General features: G+C 54.6%; 1 protein-coding gene across 5 annotated transcripts in view; it reads right to left on the bottom strand.

The window, feature by feature from the left end:
• Nucleotides 1-26,925, bottom strand: part of NAV1 (neuron navigator 1) — a 243,928-nt gene that overhangs the window by 128,410 nt on the left and 88,593 nt on the right. For all 5 annotated transcript variants that reach the window (XM_042976523.1, XM_042976521.1, XM_042976522.1 and 2 more), the window contains exon 4: nucleotides 18,487-19,281. In XM_042976523.1, the coding sequence (XP_042832457.1) occupies nucleotides 18,487-19,281 (795 nt within the window). The remainder of the gene's footprint in view (nucleotides 1-18,486; nucleotides 19,282-26,925) is intronic.

Raw genomic sequence — 26,925 nt, 5'->3', positions numbered from 1 at the left:
CCACTGCTGCCACCAAAGCGTCACCAAAACCGTCACCATCATTGCTGCTGCCACCACCACAACCATCACCATTCCCACCACGTCGCTGCTACCACTGCTACCATCACGGTCACGACCACATCTGCCTTCTCAGGGCACTGACTGTCCCTCCCCCTTCCTTGAGTTCAGCCCGTGTTAATCTCACAGGTCCTACGTTCAGTTGAGCTTTCCTTTTCTACATTTTTTAATGTTTATTTGAGAGAGAGAGAGCGAGCATGCGCACACGCGTGCGAGAGAGAGAGAGAGAGAGAGAGAGAGACAGAGAGAGACAGGCGGGGGGGTGGGGGTGGGGAAGGATCTGCAGCAGGCTCTGTGCTGACAGCAGAGAGCCCGATGCGGGGATTGAACTCACGAACCGTGCGATCATGACCTGAGCCGAAGTCGGACGCTTAACCGACTGAGCCACCCAAGTGCCCCCGATGAACTTACCTTTTGTAAGGTAACTGGAGGATTTTGTTGTTAAATTTCTGTGCTTTGCCCAAAATGAGGTACTCCTGTCCCTTCCCCCAGAATGTCTCTGGTCACTTATTCAGCCTCTCCTCTTCAGCTCCCTCTCTGGAGCCTGCAGGAGGCCTGTTCGCTGCCCTCCAATGCCCACCATCTGGGCTGCCTGCTCCCTACCTCAGGCCACTTCTGCGTCCCCTGGATGTCTCCAACTGGGGCCCCGTTGCTCTTGCCTCCTATATTCTCCCACAGCAACCTGAGTCGCTTTTGAAAACCACAAGCCTGATGTCACTCCTCCCACTTAAAACCTTTCCTGTCTTTCCAGTGGACGTAAGGACAAAATTCGTTTAAAACACTGCCTAGTATACAGTAGGTGACCAACACATTTGGTGGGGGGGGTGGGGGGTCTCCGTATGTTGAGGGCACTGGCCTGATGGTAGCCATGCCTGGGCTCTTAACCATGATACTGCGTGGGCTCCCTCAGCCCCGGCCCGGGACACCTCTAGGGCCAGCCACACTTAGGCACCGGTCTTGTGTATTCTCTAGAAAACCACAACCAAGGACCTGATTCTGATATCGCTTTGCCCGTGGCTCTGCTCAGCGGAGTTAGGAAGCAGACGTGATGAAAACAGACTCCAGCAGTCGAGGGAGAGCACGATGATGAAGATGGGGCTGCGAGGGACGCAGGTGAGGCAAGAAGGTGTAGGGACGGGAGTCTGGAAGGGCTGGCAGGGCCGGCTAGGCAAGGTGACCGGGATCTCCCACCACAGGGGGGGCTCCAAAGCCACAGTCACCCCTCCTCTCACCAGCCTTCCGAGCAGCTGGGTTAGGGGTCACAATGACCCCTGGGACATCCCAGCCCCACTTCACCTCCCCATGGAATCTCAGTTCCTGGGTGACTTTCATGACAGCACCCACACGGGCGAGCGGGGAGGGGCTCAGGTGCAGGCAGAGAGACCCCAGGAGGAAAGCCGGGCCTGGGCAGTGTGTGAAGAGGGATGGGCAGGGGGAGCTGAGCGGCCCCTGCCCACGGCAAGCCGTGCTACGTGCCAAGGTTTTTAAAGTGCCCACGAGCAAACATCACGTTTCATCCTAAAAAAAAAATCACCCCATGAAGAGGCAGCAGAAGCACAGCTCATTTCCATCTGAGCACGAAGCCTGCTAAAGCCATCAGAGTAGGGGTGTTGGGGGATTTGGGGGGGCGGTGAGGCTGGGGGAATGCGAGCCTCCCGGCTCTGGGGCTGAAATACCAAACCCTGGCCGGCCTGCTGTTTGAGCGTGTGGCTTGGACTTCGGCAGACATGACCTCATTCTCCTGCCTCCTGCTGTTACCAGCCTCATTTTTCTGAGGAGGGAAACTGAGGCGGCCTTCCAGACCCCAGGAACACTCAGCCAGAAGAAGACATAGGCTCCGTGGTTTCAATGCCTCACGCTGAGCCCATCGGGCCCAGAATTTCCTGGCCTGTGAGGGTCCTCTGGTCAGTCAGACTGGCCCTTCACATGCCTGGCTGGGGCCTCCGTCCTCCCTCCTCAAGGGAATGGCATTTCCTTACATGTGGGACATTTGCCAGAAGAGGTTCCCTCAACCAGCCCCACAACCAGGGAGAGCCAGCTCTGACGGCCCCTCAGGTTTCACGGAGAGATTATATGAGTCTCCGTGGGTGGGAAGAACTGTGGAGTGACTTTTAAAAGCATATTTATGAGGTTTCAAAGCCACAGGGAGAGAGAGGTGCGTTTGTTACTTGACCCTAAAACCTCAGCAGACACAGTTTAAAAAACTGATGGGTCAGCCAGCAGCAGCCACTGGCTAAAGTGTCGCTGTGACAGGCAACGTCCTCCTCCTCCTCCCTCCCTGGGTTGACCTCCCAAAATAAGAAGCATCGCGGGACAGGAATACAAGTTGGGAAACCTGGATTTGGGTCCTGGATCTGCCACTCGTTGGTTGGGTGACCTTAGGCGAATTTTGCCTTTCGGCACCTCAGTGCCCTCAACTTTTAAATGGGACTGGGTGATGAGGACTGATCCCTGGGGTCCCTCCAGGTTCTGACACTCTAAGAACCGCCTGGGTCCCCACCCCCTCCTCTCTGTGAAGAGTACCTACCGGCAGAGACATCTCGTCCCGCTCCTCCATTTCAAGGATCTGCTGGGAGTGCCACGCCGGGATGTCCTAACTTTAAAGCCTGAGGAACGGACGGCGTGACTAAACTTTAGCGCGGGAAAGTGCTAGGCCAGGAGTCAGAAGACCCGCAATCCTCAAATCTGAAGGCCCTCAACATCTCTGGCCAGGAGGAAGCTGAGAGTGAGAGGGAGCCCCCGCCGGCCTGACCAGGAGAAACGCAGAGCGTCCAGGACCCCTGCTCTGCTTCTGCGTCCTTCTCCAGGTTACAAGGTGGGCGATATCCTCCCAGCAAGCCACAAGCCGAGCATTTCCAGGGCCCCAGGGACGGGCGTGGACAGAGATGTCACTGGCTTCCTTCGTGCGTCATTCCTGGGTCTCTATCCTAAAAGCAAGCTCTTAAAGTCTAACCTCAGTCCTTCTTGCTACTATCATTTTTCTTTTGATCTCTCCTCCGTGGATATAAAGGACAGTTGCTTGGCCGCCCTCACACACCATCCCCCACCCCATCTGTCTTTCCTCCCAGACTTATGTTTCCTACACTCAGAGCGGCTTGAGATAATATATAATTTTTTTTTTTGTAAGGAGGGAAGCAAGACAAGAGTGGGTGTGGGGACAGATTCCCTTCCAATTATGTCTGGCTCAGGCTGATGCTAGTGTCAGTCTGCATTCCCCGAACACGTAGGAGCTGAGAAGCAAGAAGGAGGCAAGAGATAAAGAGGTACCGGCCACCCCAGCCTCTGCCACGGGCGGACCCAAGGAGCCTGGGTGGCTGGGCACGGAGGGGTCGGGAAGGTGGCCTGTCTGGGAAAATGGTGGGGATCTGGAGCCCCATTCTCTCAATTCTGCAACCTGTTCCCTCGGGCCCCGGATCCCCATCCAAACGGGCCTTACCTTTGATGCGCGGCCTTCACCTGCCCACTCAGAGCTCTCTGCTCCTTCGCTTTTACACGTGAGTTTGAGGAATCGAAACGGATACCGGTGATAGTCAAAAGAGACCAAAAGAAACCAGAAAAGTAAAACTGTTATCCCCCAAATCTCAAGGAGCGTAGTTCAAGACAGATGGATTTTTTTTTTTTTTTTTTTTTTACCTCTAACATTGGCACAGATAATAGAGAGATGAGCGTGTTTGCAGTGTTGGCGGTAGAAACTCCAAACCTCAGCAGGTTTGCTGTCAGGCTGGGAGTGGGCAGGAGGCACGGGCAATTCTGGCCTTTTAGCGAAGATGCTCACACAGTGTGACTGCAGAAAAGAAGCCGGGAGTTCTGAGCACACACCCTGGTTTCACGCTGGTCTATCAGCCAAGGAAGGAGTGATGATGACCCAGCTGTCCTCAGGAGGGAAGGCCCTCCCTCTATCTGCCCACCTATGGCTCTTGCCCTCACACAGATCCGTGGCAGTGGCTGAGGCGGTGCAGAGGGGCCTGGCTGGAGGATGCCCTGAGCACAGCCAAGCCAGAGGGCTGGGAGAATGCGGGGTGCGCTTTGGAGAGGGGAAGGTGGGGAAGGAAGAAATGTGGGTGGGAGGATGCTGGCGTCTTTTAATCAAATGCAAATTTAAGGCAGACGGCATGCAAACTGACATGTCTAATTTTTGTGTCTGCAGTTTGGGCGGTGTTTGGAAAGAAACGAGCATCCTGGGGGAGATGCTTCCTGAGAACTTGCTCAGCACACACAGAAAAGACCTACAAACGAGTCATCTGGTGAACTAACTCAGCAGTGATGAGGCAGCACGACAGACGCAGGCCCCAAGAACACCAAAAGGAGAGAAAGGGGCATCCTGGAGATGATGGGCCTGGCCACAGGGGGAAGGGAGGAGGTGGGTGGGCTGGTGGGAGGCTAGTGGCAAACGGGGCAGTTGGGGCCATGCTAAGGCTCAGGAGGAAGGGCCCAGAACACAGGGATCCGAGGACAAACAGTCTGGGGCCTCCAGGCACAAGGGCTGAATCTCCCCCCACCAGAAGGGGAGCTCCCTGAGGGCAATACCCATGTTTCCCCACCTGACTGGTGGGTCCTTAAGCATAGAGCTGAGTCTCCCCCAGCAGAACAGGGGCTCCTGAGGGCAAGGCCTACGTCTCCCTGTCAGACTAGGGGCTCCCAGAGGCCAGGGGTCATGTCTCCTTCCTCTACAACCTCATACAGTGGGGGTGGACACCCAAAAATGAAATAATACTACAAAGCCTTCACTTATTGGGTGTCTGCAGGTGCCAGGCGTTGTGCTCAGTGCATTATGGACGTTATCTCATTCAATCTCGGTAGCAGTCTTGTGAGACAGTATTATTTGGCATATTCAACAGGGGAGGAAAATGCAGCTCAGAGAGCATAATTGGCTCAGGGTCTCTAAGTTGGTTAATACACAGGCAGGATCTGAACTCAGGACTGACTCCATACTCTGTGCATTTGACCACTAGATTCTGTGTCCTTCCTCCTAGGACCCCAGGCGGGTAAGGGTGATGGCTTAGGATATACAGAGCTGCTGCAAACAGCTTGAGTTGAGAGGCTGGGGACTTTATGATTGTGATTCAGAGATAGAATTTCAGCAGGAAACCCAATCTCTATGCAGCATGTGAGAAAATGGCAGAAATCCAGCCCCTGCCCAGCCCTAGGCTAGCATGAGTTCCTCTGGCTCAGAATCAGGGCTAGATTCTCTGTGGCAAATTCCTTCCCATCCCCCACTGGGCATCCCACCCCTAAAGCAAAGCCAGGGAGCCTCCCCTCACCCTAGCACTCTGGCCTCAGCCTCAGGCTTGTGGAAATAATGGGTTAGCATCAAACTCATCCACCTGTTCTCCCCTGAGATAAGGGAAGGAGCCAGGATGTCTTGGCCTCATTTCTCCCCAGATGTCCTTCCAGCTGTGTGTTAACAGGCCACTGGGGTGGATTTCATGCCTCAAACCTGGAAGGACCTTTCAAGGACCACCAGGGGGGCTGTGGGTCAATGCAGGGACTGGGGACAGGGTATGACTGTTTCCGGGGACCTGGGGTGGAGAAGGGACAGATAAGCCCCGGGTAAAGCTATGGGTCAGGTCAGAGTCCCCATCCCTACACAGAGGTCAGGACATGGCCAGTTTCACCCCGATCTAGACAGGATCCAGGTCTTGAGTTAAGGACTAGGGGTGGGTAATGAACTTGAACAACCTTTGACTACCTTCTTCACATCCACTTCTGGTTCAACCACTTTTTCATACTGTTTTTGCTATTTTGTTTTCATCAAAGTCTAAACAGCCACCAGGCTTATGTATTACTTTAAAAACGTTTGACAAAGCCAATATCTAGAGAACGTGCTTCTCCTCTACCCCTGTGATGTCTCAGTCAGAGCCCGCCCCACACCCCTGCGGGGAGACTGGCTGACGTCTTGCACAGGGAAGGCACGGAGTTGTGGGCATCCGTGTTCTGCCATGCGAGGTGGGGGCAGAAATGCTGGTCTGGGGTACAAAAGCTGGATCAAATGTGTGGAGCGGAACAGAGCACAGAGCAAGAACACTGAGCAGGTGAGGGTGCTCGAATAAAGTGAGTTTCCTTCACCCTGGAAACTTGGCGGATCCCTGCAAGACAGCTCTGGGTCTGTGTTCTATAACAAACTCCTCCTTTGGCTCAACCTGCCTCCGGGGGGTCTTCCACAAACATATCGGAGCTGGATTGAAATAGGGTCAGTAACGAGCCAATCTATGAATGAAGCCATTGGAATCCGTGGTTGACCCTGGCGTCTGCGGGGCCAGGGTGATTAGGACGAGGAGGGACAGGTGTCTGTAAGCAACAGAGCTAACTCTAATGATCATCTGTGATATGCCAGGTGCTCCATACTCTCTCCTATTTGATCTTCACAATTACCCCCATGTAGTGGGTATAAGCCCCATTCTACAGGCTCAAAGAGGAACAGGCTCAAAGAGGGCTAAGGACAGCCAGCTGGTAGGCAACAGAGTTTATTTGAATCCTCACATGCACGACAACTTTCTATTACCCCATGCAGTCAAGGTCCCAGAGATACACCGGGCTCCAGGCCAAGGGCAGACGGCAGAATCTCGATGCATCCCTGTCCTCTATGACGTTTCATGCCGGCCGGCCCTTCTGGACTGCCAGGGCAGGTGTGCGGGTTGGAGAAGCGAACACAGACAGTGATGAAAGCATAGACAGCATATCAACCACAGGCTCCATAAACTGTCCACTGCCTGCAGCAAGTACCCAAGAGAGTCCAGGGAATGTGTTCGGCTCCCAGCTTCCTGGGCCACCATTCTTTACAGAGGTCATCAGAGCGGGGCCCCTCTGGAATAAAGGATCTTGGCAGCCGCCCAGGAGGGTTGGCTATGCCTGTGGACTCTGCAAGGCCAGTGCTCTCTACTAGTGAGAAGCCCTAGAGCACAGTGCTTAGGAGGCAGGTGCTTGAGCCACATTGCCTGGAGGTCATACCCAGGCTCCTCGATTTCCTGGCTGTGTGACCCTGGGGAAGTTACTTAACCTCTCCGTTTCCTCATCGGTAAAATGGGAATAAAAATAGCACCTAACTCACTAGGTTGTTCTAGGTGACTAAATGAATTAATATATGTAAAATGCTTAGAACAGTGCCTGATACATAACACATAATAAGTGATAGATATCATTATTGTGAGTCCTTGGATCGTCCATGTAGCTAACTCGCTAAATCTAGAAATCAGGGGCCACTGGCCAGGGGGGAACAAGAAAGGAAAAGAGAAGCCATGCCCTGCAATGCAGATAGGGCTGAATCTGCAACACCAGCCACGCACCAGCGCTTTCCCACACATGCAGATGTCAAGGCATCTTCCCAGATATGGGAGCTGGGAAGTCTGACCCCTGTGTTACCACCAAGGAGGCTGAGGTTGAGGCACTAAGTGGCTTATTCAAGATCCACCGTTAAGAGTGACAGACCCACGGGGCACCTGAGTGGTTCAGCTGGTTGAGCGTCAGACTTCAGCTCAGGTCATGATCTCGCAGTTCGTGAGTTTGAGCCCCGTATCAGGCTCTCTGCTGTCAGCACAGAGCCCGCTTCAGATCTTCTGTCTCCCTCTGTCTCCACCCCTCCCCTGCTCTCTCTCTCTCTCTCGCTCTCTCAAAAATAAACATTTGAAAAGTTAAAGAAAAAAAGATGGACAGATCCAGGATTATGGTTGTAGGGACTAGAGGAAGAGCTTGTCCTAGGCTGGTATTTTGGGTCCTGATTCTTCCCGATCATTCTAGTCATCATGGGCTGATCCCTCATATCCTCTAGGAAGGCCCTCTCCCCAAGAGCCTTCCTGAAGCTGGGCACCACTCTGTCACAGCACTGTCCATAACGCTGTATCACAATTGCCCATCTGTGGCCTGCTTCCCGGACTAGACAGTAAGAGCCTTGGGAGGCAGAGGTTGGGCCAAACGTCTGAGGAACGTTTGCCCAGGCAGAAGAGAACACGTTCTTATAGACCTGGGGTCTCAGGACTACTGCAAGGCTGGTTCAGCCTAAAGGTTCTAGAATGTCTGGAAGGCATGGGAAGCAGAAAGATCCTACTTGTTGTGCAAGAGGCAGTGGAGTCTACGGTGAAATGGATGAGCTTGAATCAAGCCTCATTTGAATCTTAGCTTTACCACGAACTTGCCATGTGACCTTGAGCAAGCTGTGTGGCCTCCCTTGGACTCCTCTATGTTTCCACATACCTCAGTCTTGTGCAATAGCAGGGTTACCAGTCTACAGAAATGCACCAGGAGGGGCATACCGGCTGCTAAAAAATACAAAGCACTCCCACACCAGTAGGCAAATTAAGTGCTTCCTTGGGCCCTCAACTGCTTCTCCTGCCACCCTGGTCACGTGGGCCCTTCCTCTGGGACCCCTACAATTCAGCATCCACAGAGTTAACATCTGGCGTAACAGAGGGCCCCCAGGATTCCTCCAGTTCCTCAGCCTGAGAGAGTTGTGAAATATTTTGCATGTGACCCTTGATTAATATCTCATTGTGAGGATGAAATGGGTTTATGCAAGCAAAGCGTTCAGCACAGCTGGCAAACAGTGAGTGCTCAATAAATGTTAGTCACTATTTTGCTACATCTCCAGTGACAACTGTCTGTGAGTATTCAACGGTCCGCCACGGATCCTAAGGATGAAGGGTTTTTTTTTTGTTTTTAAAAAAAAAAAATTTTTTTTTAACATTTACTCATTTTTGAGAGTGACAGAGACAGAGCATGAGCGGGGGAGGGTCAGAGAGAGAGGGAGACACAGAGTCCGAAGCAGGCTCCAGGCTCTGAGCTGTCAGCACAGAACCCGACGTGGGGCTCGAACTCACCGCGAGATCACGACCGATGCTCAACCGACTGAGCCACCCAGGCGCCCCAGGATGAAGGTGTTTGACCCACCTGCAGAGTCAGAGGCCTCAATTAAAGTCTCGGGCACTGAGTGCTTCCTTCTGGGGAGCCCAAACCCTGCAGCCAGGCCCTCGGCAGCCCCAAAGCTACAAGCTGAGTGGAGACGCCAAGCAAGGAGGCCTTGCCCTGAGCTCCTGGGAGCCCAGGAGTGCCTTCACAGTGGCAGCAAGAACAGGGACAGCCGCTCCGCACTGCCTGCTGTGAGCAAACCCCACCGGCTGGGCGGGTGTCAGGCAGCACAGGGACGGAGTCTTGTCCCTGCACTGAGGAAGGCCACCCCTCGTGGTTGCTGCTGTCCTTGTCAACAGAGGGAGCAGCAGTTGTAGCACCTGCCGGTCTCGCTGCCCCAGGTGGGCACTCCTGCCTTCTCTGCTGCCATGACCCCCATCTCTGGAGCTTCAGCAAAGGAGCAGCATGACAGGGAAGCCGTGCACTGAGCACCGCGGCAACCCCTGGACACCACATCACCATCCAGGCCAGGGAGGATCCATGTAGGACAGTATCTACTGTTGCTAAGGCAACCCCTGAATTCCAGGACCACACCTCCTGGGGATACCCAGCGATGCCAGGAAAAAAACCAAGTCCTCTATGACAAAACACCCTAGCTCCTGTAACAACAGAACCCCATGGCAACATCCGGGGTACGGCCACTGGGACAGTCCGGTGGCATCGCGGAGAAGAGAGGAAGATAAAGATTTGAGTGGAGGATAAGTCCCTAATCCTTCACCAGGGCACCCTCATTCCCTGTGCGTCCTTCTACCCCAGGGTGGAGGGCTGTTCCCTTCAGTCCCCGAAGGACCATCTGTTCTGAGGGCGCCTAGCCAGCTAGTCCCAATCCAGTCCTCCTACTCCATCCAAGGAAAGCTGGATGACGGGAATGCATCTCCCCTTGTGCCAAGTGTTTCTGATTCCTTTAAATAGCTCCCCAACTTCCAACTTCCTCAGAAGGCATCCTGGACGGGACAAGTGAGCTAGGAGCTGAGATGTGGCCCACACCCTCTTTATGCCTGGTCTCTGAATTGTATGCGAACGAAATTCTCCTCTGTCTACTGTCTGATCGGTTTGTGTGTTGGTTCCGTCATGCACCGTCTGGTTCGTACCGGCCATGGGCACTCCCCAGGCCTGGGGTGGGGCAGTGCCGATCCCCGGGCAAGGCAGAGAGCTAGCTGTACCTCAGGCCTAATCAGAGCTGCTGCTAATCAAAGGGACAATCTCTGGTCATCAAGACATCCTCTCTCTCCGTGCCTCTGGACTCTGCGGGGGCAGCAAGGGCAATCCTCACTCAAGCAAACAGATGCAGAGCTTGAGAGGCCCTGGGCTGACTGATCTCATCAGACAGTAACCTCTCCAAAGGACCAGTGAGCACAGGATTCTGTTGGGGATCCTTTGGGGCAAACCTTGATTGCTCTCCTCTGTTTAAATGTTGCCCAGAGCCTACGGTCAAGCCCCAGTGCGCTCCACTCGGGTCTGTCATGTCCCCTCCGGACCTGTCTGTCCAGTCTCATTCTCTCTGTCGCTTCCTGTTCCACCTCTCTCCCAGCAGACAGGGCTCCATGATGAAGCCCATCACTTACCTCCCCCTTTCCTTTTCCAGTCCCTTCCACTTCTGTGGCTGGGATTTCAACCTTCTTTCAAAACCACATCGCTTCTCCAGAGCTTCCCCTCCGCACCCACTGCACCCATGGGCACACTTGCCCCACGTACCGACTCCTGCTCTCCTTGGCCTCGCCCAACTTTGTCGCAGCACCTGCTACCATCGCCTGGTACAGGAAGGAGCGCGATCCTTCTCACCTCCGCTCTAGCCTGTCAGAAGCTAGCAAGCAGGGCCCAAAGCCTCAATGTCAGGGGCACAGTGCTTTGCCCGCAGTGACTGCTTGACACATTGATTCTGAACTCAGTGCAAAGAAACTCAACTTCCAGGGCGTGGGAGGAGTCTTGAGGCTCCTGGAAGCAGCATGGCATAGGGGGTAAGTTCAAATCCTGGCTCTGCTGCTCACTTGCTCTACTAGCTTTGGGCAGGTTACCTATAGATCGCAGGATTACTGTGAACATTAAATGACTTGTTACACATAAGGAACAAGAACAATGCCCCTTGTACACCAAGTGATTGATACGTGTTCGTTATTATCATTAGATTACTGTATTCTCCGGGCCTACTTTCCGTGCCCCCCCTAGGAGAGTCAGGTGTCAGAGCTCCCAGGAGGCAGCTCCTCAGAGTGGGATGGTGGGAGTCCTAGGCCCCGTGGCAGCTTATGAAGCCTGCAGAGAAAAGCCAAGGCCTCCTGGGTGGCTGCCAGCTTCCCCCAAAGGGAACGGCCTGTTTAGCTAGTCACCAAGGGCAAAAGGGAGCCTGTGTCCTGAGAGTCCGAGGACTCACCGGCACTCATAGTGCTTTTCTGGGAGAGAAGCCAGGGAGACCGAACCCCTGCGGCCTCCGCCTGGGGGTCTATTTGAGGGAAATCGTTCCACCCTGGTCATATTTCAGACTCTTTCAAACCTGCCCAGTCCTTGCATGCACAGAACGCGTGCATACAAATGTACCTTGAGCACGTGCGTATCTGCTGGAGGACAGTCAGTGGTCCACATGACATATGCAATCCCCTGCACACCCCGTGTTCACACCCTGACTCCCAAGCTCATCTTAGGGTTACCGGCTATATGCCACACCCCCTCTGAACCCAGGACCTCTGCACACACACCTAAGTCTTGCTCCTCAACATGTGCTACCCTCCTACCCAGCCCAAGGTCCTCGTTTCCAATCTGGCTCTCCATGTTTACACCTGCGGCTTATGACACTATTCCACCTCCCAGACCAGATCACACCCAATGGCAACACCCTGACCAGATAGCCTGCAAGACAACCCTGGGGACCAACACTGGGAGCATGGGACAGCACACCACGGGTCTGCCGGGCCGGGCGTGCTCTCCGTTCCCACATCCCCAGCGCAAAAGAGTGAGCGCCCCGACAAGTCCACAGCAAGAGCCGCGGCCCAGGAATTAGAGGGCTGCGGAGAACCCGCCCGCTCCAGTGGCCCTGAAATGTGTCATTGAGACGTCTAAAATAGACTTGCCCATGGCCCAGGCCAAGGCCCAGCCCCCGCAGAGCCCCGGCCGCCTTGCTGAGGTTCGGCTGGAGCGGACTTGGAGACCTGTGTGTCAAATGCATGATGTACGACAGCACTGGCAGCAAGAGCCTGGAACCTGCTGGAGCCAAAGCTCTCAGGGGTGAACCTGTAGCCCGTGGATGGGCTGTGCTCCGTGCTCTCCCACCCCCACTGCAGCACTACAACAGGCCTGAGGAGTCCGGGGGCCCCGCTCCCGCTAGGTCCCCATCCTCCTCCTCCGCGTAGCTTCCCACCCTTGCAGTTTGCTCCTTCTCCTGCCAGAGGCATAGGTACTGAGGAAAGACGAAAAGCCCTGATCCATCCCACTTATTCCAGGCACGAGTGTTGTGCCCGCACTTAGCCCACGGCCGCCAACATGCTGGACACACCCTTGGCACAACACTAATCCTTCCTCAGCCTCCGGTTGGGAGATGGAAGCAGCTCCTGGGGCACCTTCCCAGTCTGCACCTTGATCCCTGCTGGTCAGAAGGAAAAGAGACCTGTGTGCCCTGAACGAGGCAGAACTGAACCCAGGGGGCTCTGGTTTTGCCTCCCTGCAGGAGGGTCAGTCCCCAAAAGCAACTGGGAGGGAAGGTGTCGGAGATGAAGTCCACTTTGAGGGCTGACCCAGTGTTCCAGGGGCTTCTATGGACAGGGCATGCCCACCGAGGGCCAGTGAGCTGTGCCTGGCCCCCGGCCCTTCCTGTGCACGAGAGGGAAGGCTGCAGGCTCCAGGGACTTCAAACGCATCTGGGTAATCCAAACAGGGTGTGGGAGGAGGTCAGCCAGCACAAATGAGAAACATGTGGCGTCCGTTTCCCCACTGCTGGCTGGCTAGCACAGGGTTTCCAGGCAGCGGGAGAAGGCTGTGGGGAGGAGGCCAGGTTGGACCCAGAGAACACACAGCCAGGTGCCCAGATGCAGATATTATGAGCAGGCGGGGGTGGGGTCCAGGTGGGGAGCAGGACCCTGCTGGGCCCAGGAATCAGGGTGACGGATCGGCTCCTCTTCCTAGCAAGTCTTATTCCAAAGGGAAAGACAAATGGACGGAAAATTAAAGGAGGCGACAACGGGAGAAAAGATGCGGTGGAGTGTGGCTATGTGTCTGACCTCAAATATAAGAGAGCTGTGAAAGGCAGGCTAGCTTAACCTGGAAGGATCTAGGCAGTAGGTTTGGACCCATGGGTGGAAATTCTCAGAAAGAAGACGCTTAGCTCAACAGACTCTCCAATAATGAGCACTTTCCAGGAAAATAAGGTAGTGAGCCCTCTGTCACTAGGAGTGTGTAAACAGAACACCCACCTGCCTATGATGCTATAGAGGGATTAGCTTCAGCTTCGGGTGGGTGGCTCAACTAGACAATTTCCATTCTGTGGTTCTGTGAAATCCCAGGGAAGGGTGGGGGAGGAGGAGGATTCTGCACAGAGAAGGGGATTTTTCTCTCCCTGGCTGTATGAGGAGACACGGCAGTGTCTGCAGAGGTGGAGCGGTGGCAGGGGGCTGAGCTGCAGTTAGGAGCCCTGGGGGCTCTGCTCAGCCTGGCCAATGCAGGACTGGTTCTCCCTTGAACCCCAGAAGGCAACGTGCCCCTTCAGTCCTTGGGGTCAGAGGCTGTGAGGCGCGGGTATGTGTGTGTGGAGGGACGGTTGCAGAGAAGGGGAGCCTGGAAGTTAGCAGGAGAAAGGATCTGGGGCTGGCAGCCTAGGGTTGGGGACAGGACACAGGAGGGGGGGCCAGAGGTGTGTGGGGCGTGGGGGGCAGAACAAACGGGAAGCATCAGGAAACACCCCAGGATTCCAGGTGACTTGGTCCTGTTACCCATTCAGTCCACGTCTAGAAGGGGCCGATGGCCTGGGGCTAGAGCCACCAGTGATGACGAAGGGCATCTCTCTGGGTTGGTTTACGCTTCAGGCACTTCTGCTCCACCTGCCTGTCTCCCCAGAGCAGAGGAACTACCCCCAAGACCTACCCATCCATCCATCCTTTACTCTCAGAAGCAGAGCCTTGGCTGCCGTGTGAGGAGGACGGCTTTGCCACAGCAGCGTGAACAAGGCAATGCCCAACGGCTAGGACCAGGACCCGACTGGGGCCCCTCAAAAGCACTAAAGCCTAGACTGGGAAGGAAAAGTTCCGAGCAGTGAGTAAAGAAATGTTCCCCTTAGTGCTAGGCTTGAGGAAGGCAGGAGGCCTCACAGCTGGAAGGTTCTATGCCAATTTCTTCTCCACATACATGCTCACCTGCAGACCGCCACACCTTGCCACAGTCCTTCCTTCGGCCTGTGACTTTACAAGCACTCTCTGGCAAACTGCTGTGCCCCAGGAAGGCTAGTGAGTTGTGTCCTCGTGCTCCGGCTAGGCCTCCGGGGAACTCCCCGGCAGGCTTCAGGAGTGGCTCTGGGCGTGGAGCCTCTGACCTGAGGGGGCTAGGTGAGCCTGCACACATCACCTGTCTCCTCTGGGCATCAGTTCTTTTCTGGAGAACTCACTGTAACTCCTCTTCCCACCCGGACCCCCACCCAGTGCACGGAAGAAAAAGGAATTTCTGCCCTCCCCCTATTCAAAGGGTCCCAGAACACATTCTCTAGACTAAACTCCACCCTCACCACGCCTCCAAAACCCACATCAGCCAACTGGCTTAGAGATGGATGGCTTCTTGGACTTCCTTCCCCTCTTCTGTTTGCCCTCAGCCTCTGAGGGCCTAACTGTTGTCATGGCAACCCCTCACAAGGGTCCAGACACCATGAGGAAGTGGGGCTAGGAACTCCAGAGGCCTCGGCTTCTTTACACCCTGACCTTGGGCTGCCTTAGCTGTCTTATTTTGTCCCTTTGCCTAGAGGGTTGAAGAAAGGAAAACTGACTGTGTGGGGGCTCAACAGACTGATTTTGTTTTGAGATCCTTAGGTCCAGGGCTGATAAGGCAGGAAGAGTGGGGTCTGGGATGGTATTGTGTATTGAAATGGCCTGGGACATTTTCAAGGTCTGATCACCTTAATCTGCATCCCCCTCCCCAGCCCTGTAAGTAGGGAAGAGTCATGGGGGTGGGGTCTCTTTCATTCACAAATGGGGAAACTGAGTTCCAGGGGAGGTCACAGAGCTTAGAACTTTTGGACAGGGAACTCAAGATTGCAGCCTCTGACCCTGTCCCCAGTTCCAGGCCTGGCGACATTTCCTCTCAGAGCCAAACTGCTTGATGTAGATTATCATGCCAGGGTCCAAAGGCATCTGATTGCTGGGATTGGCCCATATTTCCCTGGGCACTCACCCCTCAGCCTTCCAAGTTTCCAGGGTTCCCCAGTGGGACCCTAGTTATTTGGCAGCTTCTAAAGCAAAGGAAGGGGTAGGGAGCCTGCCTAGACCATCTGGGTTCCAGCTGATTTCTGGGAAGAGAATGATCAAATTTCAGCTCTTCTCTTTTATTCCAGAAAGGCTCTTATTTGGGGCTGCCTCACTCCTCCTTCCCTCCCCACCCTCCCCAAGAAAGTGGGTCTTGGCAGCTTTTTGGGTCTGGGATGGTGCTAAGGAGTGTGTAACCTTTGACCCTCAGCCTCTCAGGTAGGGAACAAATATTCTGTTTTTACTCAACATCCTGAGGCATCAAGACAGCCGTTCTTCTCCTCAGGAGCCACCCTGCTCTCCAGTGAAGGTCAGTCCTGACAACCTAGAACATCTTCATAGGCTTGGAGAGACTGATCCAGCTCTATTGTCCCCTGGCCCCCAAACACGTCAGTCTACCCTCCACCCCAACTCCCACCTTCACACAGAAGAGAAGTTTTACCTAAAGACAGCAGCTCCCACTCCCTCCCCTCCCCACCACCCTGTGAGGCCAAGCACTGTCCCTCTAGGACCTACCTGCATGCCCCACCCCCACCTTGGTTCTCGAAGCCCTAAACAGTCCAGCATGATTGCCAGACTTTCCACCTCTCTCCGCCTACCAGAGATCTTAGCCTCTCAGCCCCTCTATGGGGTCATCAGGGCAGGTTGGTGGCCTATGTCCAGAGACACTTGCTTTGGTCAGGCCCCTCTTGACCTGCTGACTCCCCTTTCTTAATCGGGCCTCCCAAATGAAGCCAGTGCTTAGGAACACAAGGAGAACCTGCCTTCCATCACTAACTTAGAGGTGGCTCTAAGGCCCTAGAGGCTTTTTACTCTGCAGTTCCCCAACTGGGAAGTGGTGGGGAGGGAGGTGTTCTCTCCTTATCTCCAAGGTTGCTGAAAGGCTGCAGCGCCAGTGTGCTTTGGGAATGACAACTGCTGAACAGGAGTAAGGGCCCCCAGCTCAGCTCCCGCCCCCCTCCTGCCCTCCATCCCCATCCCCAGTCAGCTCTAGAACTATCTGTCAGGGTTTCTGAGGTTACTGCCTCTTGAAGAGCAACTAAGAGAGCTTCAACCAGGCAGCCAGGTCCTGGGACGGTGCTGGGTCTTGCAGGCCTGGGGACAGCCCAGATTGGCTAAGTCATTCCAAACAGGTGAAGCCCTGACCTTGAAAAGAGAGCTGTGCCCTCTACTTTTCTGAGTCCCTGACACTCCCTTCCTCTCCCCAGGAGACAGTCAGATACTCAATTCCTCTCCTGAGAACCATCCACACCCCATCCACACCCGCTTCTTAGTGCTCTTAGTGCCCGGGGAATGTTCCTCCCGCAGTCTGCCTGCCTGGTGCCTCCTCTGGCCTCAGTCACAATTCAATTATCACCTCCTTAAGCTTAAAGACCTCTCCTTTCCAGTTCTCCTCTAACACAGGGTCCCCTTTCATTTTCTCCATAGCCCTCTCTGTGTCTGGAATTATTTTATTTCTTCATTATCTGTCTCACCCCATTAGACTGTAAGCTCCTTGAGGAGGGCACTCAGCACAGGGGTGGCACACTCCCTTTGCAGGGAGAGGCTGCCCTGTCAGCTTCTGTCCCCCCTCAGCCCCCAATCCCCACTTGTCCCTGCCGAGGCCTTCTGGAGGGGCTCCCCGAGGAAAAAGGCTGCTCTTCCCCTCTTTGCCCTTGTCCTGTCTCCTGACTGTCCCTGCAAAGCCCACACGCGGCCTGCTATGAGAAGCCCCCAATCCAAAGCTCCAAAGGCCTCCTGCCCCAGGTCAGCGGTCCCTCATGCTGGCCACTCGGGGGTCTGGGGATCCTGGGGTGACAAGAGCAGGTCCAACCAGTCTTCTCCAGAGCTGCCAGTCGAACACCCCCACCTTCCATCCACCCCCACCCGCCCCACCGCGTCCAGCCGGTCCCCGGACCGCAGCCCGAGTCGGCCCCGCCCCTTCACACGCGCACGGACACGCCCCTTCCCAGCCCCCAGCGGGGCGGGCAGCCTGCCTGGTACCCGGGAAGCTCGGGTCCCTCGGCGCCGGAGGACCCACATCCCAGCCACCGCAACAAGTCCGCGGAGCCAAGGCGGCCCGTTCGGGCTCCAGGCCTTGCCGCCGCCCTCCCATGGTCCCGGCACGACCCGTGCCTGCCCCCGAGGCGCGGCAGCCCTGAGTCCTGCACATCCCGGATCTATCCCTCTCAGGGAGAGGGCTCTCCGGGGAAAGCAAGCGCAGTTCCGGGGCCCGCTCCGGGTTTTTTGCATAGACTCTTCAAGCTCGGAGAACAATGGAGCAGCTCTCTGCGCTTCCTCCGCCCGGGCAAGCTTTGTTCCTTCCTTCCCGCCCGCTCTCGGCTTCTATTAGCCAAAGGGCAAAGGCTTCCCAGTCAACCAGGAGTCTCCGCGCGAAAGCCCAGACCTTTCCACACTCTCCAAAAAAAAAAAAAAGCCAAAACCAAAAAAACCCTGGGGGTAGGGTTTTGGGCCCGAGCCTGGGCCGAGGTATAGGACGCACATCCAGATGCGCGCAGCTGGCCGCCCGCCCGCCCCCTGGCCCCAGACGTGTCTCCTTGCCAGAACCCCCACACCCGGGAAATCCGACTCGCGCTCCCATCGGGGATCCACAGAGGAAGTGGAGCCTCAGTTCGGCTCTGGGGCCAAACAGCCCTCACATCTGCTTTCCCCACATCTGTCCTCTAGATCCGGGCTCTCACTGGACTCTCCCCTAGCAATGCTGGATGCTCTCTCGCCAAGCACAGAGCACAACACAACTGAGGTCTCCATCAGCCCCAGATTGTGCCATATTAGGATTCTGGGCTTTAAAAATAGAGGAAGCTAATAGGCTCTATTTCTGAGAACGTGTGAGCGCCACACCATTGTCCAGTCTCACCTCAAGCAGGCCAGAGCAGAGCCTGGGCTCCTGCCTGGTGACATCTTTAAGAAGATGCACTTTAGCCACGCGCATCTGGAGGTAGGCCAGCCCTGCACATCTGGGCCCAATGCCCCCTAACAACCTGGCCAAAATCTGGAGAGCCCTCTCGGGAGGAGGAGAAAGAGAAGGGGCTCCGCTCTCCCCCACCTTCCCTTGCAGCTGACCAGGAGAAAGCCAGGGGTGGGGCGGGGAGGCAAGACTTACCCAGCATCTGGCTGAAGAGCAGCTGCTCCAGGTCTCCCAGCACGGTCACCACAAGCTCGGGGTCCACCTTGAGGAAGGCGCGTTCCTCCTGGCCCTTGGCGGAGGGCACCGGCCCGGAGCCCTTTTGCGTCTTGGCCTTGCTGGAGAGCAGCTCGTCGTCCGACTTGCCGTCGTCGCTCACGGCTGCCTCAGGAGCCTTGCTAAGCGGCTTGACCTCGGCGTAGGGGCCGCGCGGGATCCGGCTCGGCTTTCCCAGGCTGGGCGCGAGGGGAGCCAGGGGGGTCTTGGCGCCGCCCGCCGGGCTGCCCTTTGCCTGGAAGAGCGAGTGCTCTGACTTGGACAGCGTCTTGGACATAAGCGGAGCCTCGCGGCCTTTGGACCCCGCCTTGCCCAAGCCCTTGGGCGCCTTGGCCATATCGTCGCTCCACTCGGGCTCATAGAGCTGCAGCTTTTTCTCCGAGTCGGTGAGGAACGAGAGGTTGGTGAGCGACTTCTGCTTGCGCAGGTTGGAGGCGGGCGGCCCGCCGGGGACTCGGCTGTCCACGCTGCCGGACTTGAAGACCTTCAGCTCGGCCGCACTGGCCTTGGCCATGCCGCCACCGCCGCCGGGCGCCTTGGCGCGCTTGGGCAGCATGCCTCTGCCGTCCGCCGCTGCAGCCTTCCTACCGGCGCCCCGAGGCTCGTCCGCGCCCTCGTCCCCGCCGCCGCCGCCGCTCAGCTCCACCTCGGGCTGCACGCTCTTGACGCTGCTGCCCAGCATTCTGCCCGCGAGGAGCGCATGGACGATCCGCGCGTCTGCAGGCACGGCGGGGGCGGGGGCGGAGGGGGGGGGCGGGAGCGCAGGGAAAAGGAGGCGGGGGAGGGGAGGGGGAGAGAAAGGACGGAAGAAACCGAGGAAGATGGGGAGAGGAAGGGGGAGGAAACGAGGGAGGAGGGAGAAAGGCGAGCGAGGGCGCAGGGGAAAGAAACGCAGGGAAGGAAGCGGGGAAAAGGAAAGAGCGAGGAAACCGTGGAGCGATGGGGCGGGGTCGGAGGGAAAGGGGCGGGGCGGGGAAAATACAAATTAAAATTTACAAATCAATCAAAGGAAGAAAGGAAGCACGGCAGCTCCACGGGCGCTCAGAGGTGCTTCGAGGCCCGGATCCCGGCCCTCCGCCTGCCCGCCTGTCAGTCCTGCGGGCAGAGCACTGCCGGGCAGCGCCCTCGCGGCACTCCGCCCGCCAGCTTGAGTAGAGGCTGCAGGCTGCAGCTCCGAGCGCAGGAAGAAGGGGAGGGGAAGGCGGAGGAGCAAACAGGAGGAGGGGAGGAGTGTGCGCAAGGGAGGGAGGTGGGGGAGAGCGAGCGTGTGTCTATTTCTGGCTCGGGAGGGGGTGGTATTTGCTGCAGAGATCCAGGGGCGGATGAGTAGGGGGTCGGGGGTAGATAAAGGATCCCACCAGTTTTTCTCCTGGCTTTCCACGCGGAGGTGGGACAGGTTCTCCGAGGGCACGGTAATCTCCTGCCGCGCCCAGAGTGTGGGGGGCGGTGGAAAGGATCTCTTGAGGAGATGTGGGGCGCAGGGAAAAGGGACTGAGACCGGGCAGCTCATGATGCAGGAGGAAAGGTGGGCTCGTGGGGTCCGGGAGAGATGTTGGGAGAGGGATAGGGGAGCAGTAGTATCCAGGTTGCTGGTTCCCCCCACCCTCACTCCAAAACGTTGCGGTTTCCCTCCTGGAAACTCCGGGTACCATCTTACTTCAGTCTCGGAGGTTCATGGCCGCCCTCCTGAGGTAGGGGATACTTCCTGAGGTAGGGCAAAGGGGATGGGACTGATGTGGCCGGGGAAAGACAGGCTCAGAACTCACTGGGGAGGGCATGGAGGAAACGACCAACTCTTGGGATCAGGAGACTAGGTTCCCATTCTATTGACTGCATGACCTTGTCAAAGTCATTGTGCCCCTTTGGCTTACTCTCTTCTCTTACAGTGATTATAACACCAGCTTAATGGGCAAAAGGACTTTGGAACCGTAAAGCGCTTTGTCAAACCTAGCAAATCAGTTGGAGGCTTAGGACGGGTCCCCTGCCAGGCTGATCTAAAGTGGGACTGCAGAGCAATTTAAAAAGACGACATTTTCCTAGCCCCTTTCCCCCCCTCCCACCTGGGCTCTGGGAAGAAAGATTGGGTCGAAGAGACAGAGACCAAGAGGGTTGGAGCAGGCAGCAGTTTGCCCAGAGCTGTCCCTCAGTAGAGGGCGACACCACCCATTTTCCCACCATGGCTTCCCAAGTCAGCACCAAGCTGCCTGAGCAAATGGTTCTGAGGCAAGAAAGTGAGGGACAGTGGGAACGCAAGCTGGTGCAGCCACTCTGGAAAACAGTAGGGAGGTTCCTCAAAACACTAAAAATAGAACTACCCTAGACCCAGCAACTGCACTACTAGGCATTTATCCACGGGATACAGGTGTGCTGTTTCGAAGGGACACATGCACCCCTATGTTTATAGCAGCACTATCCACAATAGCCAAAGTATGGAAAGAGCCCAAATGTCCGTCGATGGATGAACGGATAAAGAAGATGTGGTATAGATATGCAGTGGAGTATTACATGGCAATCAAAAAGAATGAAATCTTGCCCTTTGCAACTACGTGGATGGAACTGGAGGCTATTATGCTAAGTGAAGTAAGTCAGTCAGAGAAAGACAAACATCATATGACTTCACTCATAGGAGGACTTTAAGAGACAAAACAGATGAACGTAAGGGAAGGGAAACAAAAATCATATAAAAACAGGGAGGGGGACAAAACAGAAGAGACTCATAAATATGGAGAAAAAACTGAGGGTGGCTGGAGGGGGTGTGGGAGGGGGGATGGGCTAAATGGGGGAGGGGCCCTAAGGAATCTACTCCTGAAATCAGGGTTGCACTATATGCTAACTAATTTGGATGTCAAGTTAAAATAATAATAAAATAAAATAAAATAAAATAAAATAAAATAAAATAAAATAAAATAAAATAAAATAAAATAAAATAAAATAAAGTAAAGTAAAGTAAAGTAAAATAAAATAAAAAAAGAAAGTGAGGGACAGGAGAGAGCAGAGGGGGTGTCTCTAGAAACAAAGCTTGTTCCAGGAGGGGTAGGCCCCAGATGGAGCCACACACTAGGGACTGCAAAGCCCTAAGAACTCTTTTTTTTTTTTAAGTTTATTTTTTTAGTAAGCTCTACACCCAACATGGGGCTTGAACTCACGACCCTGAGATCAAGACTTGCATACTCTTCCAACTGACCCGGCCAGGCACCCCAAGAACTCTTTGCCAGAACGTGCCAGCTGTCAGATTATCTGCCCACCCCATCCCCAACCTCCCTCTCTCTAGCTTCCTGCCTGTCTCCTTAGACTCTAAAGAACCCTGTGCCTGAGTCTCATGGTTCACCCCCTCTCCTAGCACTAATCATCACAGCCTGCCTGGTGTGAGAGGTATTTGTGTACATGTCTGCCTCCCCCACCAGCACTGGAGCTTTCTGCATGCAGCACCGTGTCTCTCACCACCTTGCATGGAGCATCTGGGTCAGTAAAATGGATTTGGAGGCCCAAGCGCTATACACGGGGCCTGTACCCTGTATGACCCTTGGGTCCTGATAGTGTCCCCAGAACTCTGCCTTCCATAATCCTAGGGCTGGACTGAGATGCCACAAACTCTGCAAGGACAGGGATCATAACTAAGAGGATGTGCTTACCACAGTACCAAGAACACAGAGTTCTCAAGCAGAGGGGTGTTTGGTAAGAAACATGGGCCCTTGGCTGGGCCTCGATTGATACGGAGAAAGATGGAGATTCTGCCCTGAAAGAACTCGGTATCTAACAGGGAATACAAAAGAGACAATACAGATTTGGGGAAACAATCATCCTGACCCTGTGAAAAAGCAATGTCACATACACCAACACATTCATCACAGATAGGCAGACACAGGTCCCTGTACATTAATTACAGGGATGACAAGAGGGAGACTGAACCCTAGAGAGCAGGAACCCTGGCTGTCTCATTCACTGCTGTAATCCCAAAGTCCGGTACTTCCTTAGTAGGTGCTGGATACCTGTGAGTGTAACAATAAGAGACTGCTGGCAGGCAGGACAGGTGGAGGAGGTGGTGAAGGCTTTCTAGAATACTAAGCAGTATAAGTAAGGAAAGGGTTCAGATCAAGAGAGCAGGAAGCAGGAGGTTGTCCAGGCTCACGCCCTGAGGCCTCAAAGGAGCTGAGGAAAGGGGCTGGGTGCAAAAATTTACCAGAAGGTTCAGAGGGCACATGCAGACCGGCCTCGGAGTCTGTGTCTAGCGCTTAGGAAACTCGGGGGTGGAACCAAGGCTTGTGATTTCAGATAGGAAATGACAAGCAATAAAGATCTGGTTCAAGGGACTTAGGCGGTATCATGTCAGAACTTGCCCCGGGCACAGAGAGTGCCCAAAGGAGGAAGCCAGTCTTGAAATTTTCTCTCTGGGCACACGTGAGGTACTCGTGCTCATGCCCAAACACAAGATCCCAGCTCAAGGAAGGGACTGAGCCTGATCGATGGTGCCAAATCTCTGGATAACCACGCCCTTTCTTCCCCCTCCTGTGGGCCACCTTGAATGAAACAGCAAACAATCCATCGCTTTTAAAGCCCTCATCCTTGGGGCGCCTGGGTGGCTCAGTCAGTTAAGCGGCCGACTTCAGCTCAGGTCATGATCTCGCGGTCCGTGAGTTTGAGCCCCGTGTCAGGCTCTGTGCTGACAGCTCGGAGCCTGGAGCCTGTTTCGGATTCTGTGTCTCCCTCTCTCTGACCCTCCCCCTTCATGCTCTGTCTGTCTCTCTCTCTCTCAAAAATAAATAAACATTAAAAAATAAATAAATAAATAAATAAATAAATAAATAAATAAATAAAGTCCTCATCCTCACTCCGAGGTCAATTCCCTAATTTGCAGGACACATACTTAATTCACAGGGGAACCTCACCTTTCCTAGCAATTCAAGAATCTGGGGACACTTGTTCTCTGATTGACCAGGTTACAGTAGCCCTTGCTTGTTGTCTCTAGGTTCTTTCCCTGCACATAGAATCATCTCTTTAGCGGACAAGGAGAGAGTGACTGGTTGCCATCGGACCGAAGAAACATTATTTTGGCTGTGGTCCGTTCCACCCAGTGCATCCTGCTGCAGGCAAACTTGACACGTTCTCCCCGAGGTTCATTTGGCCTCTGTCTCTGGTAGGTTTGTAGCTTTGCTCCTGGAAAATTAATCTTCAGGATTGCCATGAAGCGCTTTTCCACTTGTTGCTCTGTCACCTGCACGTCCTCGTCCCCAGAGGCCCACTGCCCCTGATCCTCCTTTCTTCCAGTCATCTTCCACCCTCTCTGGTTCCTGTATTCCAGCCTGGTCTGATCCTCCTCTTTATTCCTCTGTGTTCCTGTGCCTCCTCTCGAGGGATATCCTGTGCCCCAAACCCCAAGTCCTTTCTTTTCCTTCAATAAGCAGCTCCTGAAACTCTGCCTCCTTCAAGAAGATTGTCCAGAAGTGAGGCGCTTGCCCCCCTCCACCCTCCCCTCTAACTCACTCCTGCATGAGAGGCCACCTGTCAGCTTATGAGATAGAAAACACCTTCCATGCTCATCTCATGAGTTAATTCAGTGCTAATCCCCTTGAGTGCTAGTCCTCTCTCATCCGCCTGGTACTGCTCATCTTCCCGCCGCCACTCTCTAAAGGGCAGGGCCATGGCCATGTGGTAGCCTCTTTAAATAGCCATCTTGGGATTAAGCAACGGACTTCGGCTCAGGTCATGATCTCACGGTTCATGGATTCAAGCCCCGCATCAGGCTCTGTGCTGACAGCTCAGAGCCTGAATCTTGCTTCAGATTCTGTCTCTCTCTCTCTCTCGCTCTCTCTGCCCCTCCCCCCACTCACGCTCTTTCTCACTCTCAAAAATAAATAAAATATTCCTTAAAAATTAAAAAAAAAATGTCACCTTGGCATCTTGGAACTTTCAGACGCTCCCTAATGCGACCTTTCCCTCTATCTGGTTCTTTTTTGATTCCTTTCACATCCCTTGAGTTTCCCACCATCCTCTACTGCAGTGGGAGCCTCTGCTGCCGTGGCAACAGCCATTCCAGCATCAGTCGATAAAGCCAATATGTGCAGAATGTTTCCTAGAGTGATTCCTAAAAAGAGAGGGACCTGCCCTGTCACACCATCCCCAAACCCGCCCCGAGCCCCTCCCACTCTGCCATTTCCTCTTTCCCCAGCTGCAGAACAGATAGGCTGGTGATGGTCCGATGAGAGAGATCCTATGTGATGAGGGAGAGGCCTGGCTGGGCAGGAAGTGGGTATTGGTGATGTCAGTGCCCTGTGGAGGGCAACTGGATCCTGCCCAGTCTCCAAAGAGGAGGTGGGAAAAGAGGCTGGTTTGGAATCATGAAAGTCCCCAGGTCCCAGCTCCCCAGAAGCACTCGCCATCCCACTCCTCTATCTCCAAAGGTAATAGCAGTTTCTGTGATGGGGTGGGATGAGTGATTTGACCACATGTGTTGACCAAGAACTTAAAGCAATCTGGGGAATGAAGATATAGGCAGACAGCCAAGGAAAGGCTTGCTGTGTGATTTTACATTCTCACACCATGTGCCGGGAAACAGATGCAATCCAGGTTGTCTGTGGGGGGTCTCCTACCCATTGGACTGGGGAGAGAGGAGAGAAGAAGGTAGAAAGAAGAGCTTAGGCTGCCTCTGCCATGCTGACCTTGAAAGGTGACCTTGGGAGAAGAGGGGATCTGAGGGAGGGGATAGTGGGCAGGTGAGTCCACACGTGGCTCCCCCAAGGGCCCAGTCAGAGCAGGGAGGAGGGAAGAGTTTTCTTGATATGAGCTCACAGTCATGATCTGGAGAGCAAAGGCTAGGCGCCTAGTCACATGGCTCTGCAAGCCTAGCCCACCCACCTGGGGCCAGGCCAACCGAGTGACAAGCACCCTCTTTAAGTCTGCCCTGCTCAGATCCCTGGGATGAGGTTGTTTTCATCACCTCCCTAGCAGATTCCAATACCGACGTCTCTGTGGAAAGTCCTCCAGCATTGCTCCTCACCTCCTTCTGCCCTTTTCTCTGCCGTGTCACCCCTCTACGTCATTTCACCCATCAGTAGGGACCTCCGGGACGCTCAAAATGTGCACAAGGCCAGGCTGGAGGCTGCTGGCCTAGCTGATGCTCAGCACAGTCTTGTCTGCGTCCAGAGAACCAGCTCCCCATTGCTCACCTCCTGTTCAGTGCCTTCCATATGCCAGCCATGAGGAGTGGTGGAGGACAGACCCAAATGCCTGCCCTCGTGGAACTCCCATTCTAAGGGAGACACAGGCATAAATTAGACAGCAATGTTAGCTACTGCAAAGTTCTTAGGAATAAAACAAAGCAGGAAGGGGAATATGAAATATCCAGGAGCAGGGGGTTGAATTTTCGATATGATGGCCAAAGAAGACTTCAGTAAGAAGGTGACATTTGAGTAAAACTCTGAAGGAAGAGAAGGAGCAATTTATATGGCTATCTGGGGGAGGAATGTCCAGGCAGAGGGAACAGCCCAAGCAAATGCCCTGTGGGAGAACGCGCCTGGCCCATCAGAACGACTGCAAGGAGACCAGCGTGGCTGGAAAGGAAGGAGGGGACCGTGACGGGCAGTGAAGTCCGAGATGTAACTGGAGGGCAGTGCGTGGAGGGCCTTCTAGGTCATTATGAGGACGTGGCATTTTACTCTGAGTAGGATGGAGAGTCACTGGCAGGTTTGGAGCAGAGGGGTGACATGACCTGGCTTTCCCCGTCAAAAGGGTCACTTTGGCTGCTGTGCTGGGCCCATGGGCAAAAGCAGTCACAACAACCGAGGTGAGAGAGGACAGTGGCTTGGAAGTGGGTGGTGACTCTGGTTATATTTTGAAGCCATTAGCATTTGCTGATAGACTGGGAGTGGGTGTGTGGGACTGGTAGGAATTGAACTTATCCCAAGGATTTTGGCCCGGACAATCCTAAGACTGGACTTGCCATCAATCACAAGGGAAGACTTTAGAAGCAGCCGGTTTTAGAAAAAGGATTGGAGTCTTCTGTTCTCCCTGGCCCTTCCTGAGGCCAGATGGAACCTCTAGGACGCCTTCTCCGACTCTCTCCACACAGTTCGCTGCAGCCACTTTAATAACTTCCTAACCTCCAGCGCCAACGTTTTTTCTTCACTCATTTGTGTTTCCCAAGGGTCCATCTTTGGTTGGGTCTACAGATGATGGATTTTTTCTCAAAACCCATCACAGCTCTTTGCACATAGTGGGCTCTCAGAAATAGCTGGAAGATGACGACCGATTAAGTGAATGAATGCGTGACTCAGAACAGATGTGTGGGGGATTGTAAACAGCGGTGACCTCTCAATACCCCGTGGCGAGAGACACTGCAGCTGGTGTGCTGGAATGGGAACCAGG

Source organism: Panthera tigris, chromosome F3 (assembly GCF_018350195.1).
Source record: "Panthera tigris isolate Pti1 chromosome F3, P.tigris_Pti1_mat1.1, whole genome shotgun sequence".
Classification (NCBI taxonomy): domain Eukaryota; kingdom Metazoa; phylum Chordata; class Mammalia; order Carnivora; family Felidae; genus Panthera; species Panthera tigris.
This window is presented reverse-complemented; position numbering and strand designations above follow the sequence as displayed.